The sequence below is a fragment of the Plectropomus leopardus genome, unplaced genomic scaffold, assembly GCF_008729295.1.
Source record: "Plectropomus leopardus isolate mb unplaced genomic scaffold, YSFRI_Pleo_2.0 unplaced_scaffold27246, whole genome shotgun sequence".
NCBI lineage: Eukaryota > Metazoa > Chordata > Actinopteri > Perciformes > Serranidae > Plectropomus > Plectropomus leopardus.
The window spans coordinates 1-4448 of NW_024629653.1; the positions used below are offsets into that span (position 1 = coordinate 1).

Genomic DNA, 4448 nt, shown 5'->3' on the forward strand with positions numbered 1-4448 from the left:
TCAGGTTTTAAAGGGTTAAGCAGCTCATAACATGTCCCATCACATGCAGCTCTTAGATGACATCACCTGGCCTCAAAGAAATTTGCAGAAATAAAAAAACTGCAACAAGAATACTGCAAACGCACCCGACAAAAACATCCACGCATGAAAAAGGTGCATCTTTTCACCATTCAGTTTATTTTATAATGCCTTGCTCGCTGTCATATGGTGTACCTCAGATCCCAATAACTTAGAAAACACTTCATGAACAGTGTGGTGTGTGGGTAAAATTCTTCGTGAACAGAAAACTCAGACGAGGAGAACCAGCCAAGATTCACTCCCCTACAGTAACACATGTAAAAGTAAGACTCATCAAGTCTTGCACTTTTAAAACCAGAATTGCTTAATAAATGAGAAATAAAATTTGTACATGTCCAGACAAAACAAAGTGATTGTGCAAAAGGGAAATGAGATCAAGAAAAAAAAAATCACATTCTTTTAGAGTACATGTCATGTTTTGGAAGTAAAGCTGGTGGGAAACATTTACATTATCAGCTTACTGACGTTCGGAATTTCATTCAATGTCCATTACGTTAAAAATATCTTCTTTTTTTTTTTTTTTTTTAGCTTTTATCCCCACTAAATGTCACATAAAACAAGCACTTAAAATGCAGGCAACTTCTAAGGCAACATGTGAACTAAAAACAAACTAGATACTGTATAGGGAGGTATAGGCTCCGCTATTTTTGTCCGCAAGGGCATTCCCAGACCAGATAAAATATGTCCTAATGCAAAAAAATGACACAAGAGCTATCATACAAAGTGAACTACTGAATAGAAAAGACAAAAAAAAACATCGACACGCAAAAACAATACTGAAGTCAAAATAAAAAGGGAATCCACAGTTCCTTGGATTTGCTCTTGAAGTTAGGTTTTTTTTGTTTAAGAGGAGATTACTGACGCTGCATCCACAAACCTAAAAATGTTTCTTTGCTCTGAGCTGAAGACATCAAACATCTCGAAGGAGTAACCTGGCGGTCTGTGGAAGGGCTCAAAGTGAGGTTAAAGATATAAATTACGTTGATTTAGGTGTTATTTTGCATAACGGGGAATTCCACGCGCGCACTGTAGAGTTTCAAACATCCTCATGGATCTCAAAAATTCTGCATACGATTCACACTTTTTGCTGAAAAAAAAACGCCTTTTCACATTCTGGAGGACGGTGTAGGCTGTCAGCTGAGTGGACACACACTGACCAGGCAGCCCAGAGGCCCTGAGAGCAAGAAACACACACTCACCGGCCTGCCGTCACACTCTGGGGACGCACCGCCGCTGAAGAAGAAGAAAAAAAAAAGGTCCCGCCCCGGAGCACAGCGGTGGGGGGGGTGATCCGGTTTGGGTGCAGTGATTGTTTGGTCTGCGTTCACAGAAGACACTGTGAGCATGTGCAAATGTATGTACAGAGGACGTCGTCTCCTAAGGGTCTACAACATGCAGGACACAGTAGAATGCAGGTCTCTTTACAAAGCTGGACTGGGAACAGTGTGTGTGTGTGTGTGTGTGTGTGCAGAGCATGAGTGTGTAGTGTTATAGTGCAGGGGAGGAGGAGGAGGGGTGGTGTGGGGGGGGGGGGTCGGGCGGGGAGGGAAGGGATAGAAGCAGTTCATAATGTCTCTGTCTCATCACGACGTGCCCTGTCTCTTCTGTTGCTGGACCCGGATCAGCTCCAGCTGTTTTTTGCACTTCTGGTAGTATGTGGACAGACTCTTGTTCTCCTCCAGCAGCTTTTTGTGCTCCTGCACCAGACGGGACGTGTTCTGCTGGTCCTTCTCGTCTTGGTCCAGTTCAGCGATGAGCTCCTTCCTGCACACAAAGGAAATAAAGCGATATTAAATCTTGGAGCAAAGGCTGGTTTTGCTTTGTGGAATAATTCTCAATTACAGAGTTGGAGCAATGGATGACATTAAAGCTATCTTTTTTCAGAAAGTAACATTCAGACAAATTCAAAACAACATGTAACTTCTTTTCATGAAATTGAAGCTATGCCAAAGGGCTTGATGTTGTTGAATATAGAACGAGGTGATGGAGAAAATCAAATGTCGACGTCAAGATTGCAATGATATTAAGCGGTTGACTATATGCTGCTCTCACATGCGCCTCGAACATATTGTAATTACCATATGTAGGAGCACATGAACGGCCCTCCAAAATCATAACTACAATGATTTTGGCAATAAAAAATTATATATTTCATTATTTTTTTTCCTTGTGGCTATAATTTACTTTTGGTAATTGCACAGTTTGGTATATGCATCTATTAGCTGTAGCAAGCAGGCAAACTTTTGTAAAAACATTATTTAATGACATAAGGTCCTGACTTGACGTCATAAAAAAATGCTGATTGGATCTGACATATGTCTTTATGTTCAGAATCAGAATCAGAATCTAGAAGCCAAGTACATTTACATATACAAGGAATGTGACTTGCTGTTTTGGTGCAAAACAATCAACATAAAGGAAGAATAAAACAGGGATTTTATAAAGAATTGAAGATAAGATAAAAAAATATAGAAGCAATTTAAATATATAAAATGACAAAACAGAATATAAAGGACACAAAAGTATGTACAAAAGGCACAATGGAGGGATTGTACAGGTTTTCACAAGTATAGTTCTTTATCAATGAGATGTCAAGATGTCTTTAGTCAAAGTTATTCCACTGTTCTTCCTCCTGCGGTTTAGTAAAGCTGTTGTCTTGGATTTGTCAGCTAAATTTGGCTATTGCCTTTGGGTGTCTGTCTGTACTCACACCTCCACAGTAAAATGTCTTTATCATTAAGTCACCTTGGTGAAGCTGTTTATTTTGCTGCACTTGTGGCAACACATGCACAGTAACAAAACATTTCCCAGTGCAGTGAATAACCTCAACACTGCACCCAACTCTTTCTAAGCACCAACTTTAAATCTCTGCAGATGAAAATCAGATGCTTAGTGTGGCGATACATACTTTCTCTGGATCAGCAGGGCGATCTCTGTTTGCACTTTCAGGTATTCTTGGGCCATCTTGCAGTGCTGCTCGAACACGGCCATGGACTCTTTGGAGTTGGGACAGGGAGCGAGAGGCTGCACACCGACACACATGTTAATTTACTGCAGAATGTATTTCTGTCAGCTCTAAGAACAGTAGTAGCAGTAAGTAGATATGAGTACACCAAACATCCCGCTGATGATGTGTATTTATATTCACTTCTGAGATAGCGTCATGTTTGCAGGGATGATCCCTTTACGATGAAGTCATTTATAACGAAATTCAATCTTCGAGATCAAAAAGGTGAGTTGCAACACCACCAAAGCACAGCTAAAGCTGATTCACTGCTACAGTATCTGACAATATTTACATTAAACTACAAATGAGCTGGAAGCAGCGCTGTGTGCTGCGGGCTGACTGCACGGTGTACCTGCAGCTGGTGATCCAGGGTCAGATAAGCCATGGGAATGGAGTTGTCTGAGCCGTTTGTGTCTGAGAAAAGAGAAGAAAGATGTACATGTAAACATCTTCATTCGACTGAAATGAGACTAAATTGAGTTTCTCAAAATCAGACTCACACCCAGATAAATCGACTGGATTTAGTCGGGCTTTAACTGGACAGGTTTTCTGTGCGTGCTCTTAGTCGGCACCGCGGCCTCCCTCTGTGTTTACAGATAGGGACTGTTCGTCACTTATGAGGTCAGGAGGGGTGCTGCAAAATGGGTCAGGCATTTTTTTTTTAATTAAATTAACTGAGTAGGGACTTGTGTTTTTAATTTGGGCTTCTCCGTGTGTACACTGATTAATTACCAGGCCTGCAAGTTGAGTTTTGTCTGGTTTTGTTATCATGCAGCACAGAGCTGGAATAACCTCCCACATGTTGTTAGACGAGCCCCGACTCTGAACACTTTTAAGGCAAAGCTCAAAACATTTTTTTACACTGCCTACGCCACCTGGTGATGACACATTTTAAACTGGATTTTGTATAATTTTAAATAATACTTTTATTTTTGCACCTCTTGTCTGCAGTTTTGCTATTTTTTAATGATTTTTTTTTGTTGATTTTTTTTTATATTTTATTGCTCTGTAAAGCCCCTGTTATATGAAATGAGCTTTATACAAAAAGCTGCCTTGCCTTGGTTACTTAACCCTTTGAAACCTGGACTGTCATCAGTTTTCTTATCCCTTTCTAAGCATTTAAATCTTTGAAACATTGAGCAAATTAGTATGACTTCTTTTAGAAAATATGGGGGAAAAAAAGGTAATAAGTAACTTCGGATGAAATGTCTTATAAAAGGTGACAAGAAAATTATCTTAAAAATTAGCTAAAAAACAAAACAAAAAAGAGAGAGAATAATTAGAAAATGTTCAAACAAAGGAAAAATACCAAAAAACTGTCTTTGTAATTATCTGATTTTTAAATATTTCTATATTATTTTTA

At 39.5% G+C, this 4448-nt stretch overlaps 1 protein-coding gene across 1 annotated transcript; it reads right to left on the reverse strand.

Moving 5' to 3' along the window:
* Positions 1 to 154: 154 nt before the first annotated feature.
* On the reverse strand, positions 155 to 3560 carry LOC121937718 (mitogen-activated protein kinase kinase kinase 7-like). The gene is made up of 3 exons (XM_042481038.1): positions 3438 to 3560; positions 2987 to 3102; positions 155 to 1842 (listed from the first exon to the last, which is right to left on the reverse strand). Exons 1-3 carry the CDS (start codon positions 3468 to 3470, stop codon positions 1662 to 1664), a joined length of 330 nt encoding a protein of 109 aa, XP_042336972.1. The 5' UTR covers positions 3471 to 3560; the 3' UTR covers positions 155 to 1661.
* Positions 3561 to 4448: the final 888 nt, after the last annotated feature.

Excerpts from the sequence above, each read along its gene's own strand:
- LOC121937718 (XM_042481038.1), bottom strand. The coding sequence starts at position 3,470 with ATGGCTTATCTGACCCTGGATCACCAGCTGCAG. Across the intron at positions 3,103-3,437 it reads CCCTGGATCACCAGCTGCAG|CCTCTCGCTCCCTGTCCCAA; the intron begins GTACACCGTGCA and ends GTCGGTGTGCAG. Across the intron at positions 1,843-2,986 it reads GCCCTGCTGATCCAGAGAAA|GAAGGAGCTCATCGCTGAAC; the intron begins GTATGTATCGCC and ends CTTTGTGTGCAG.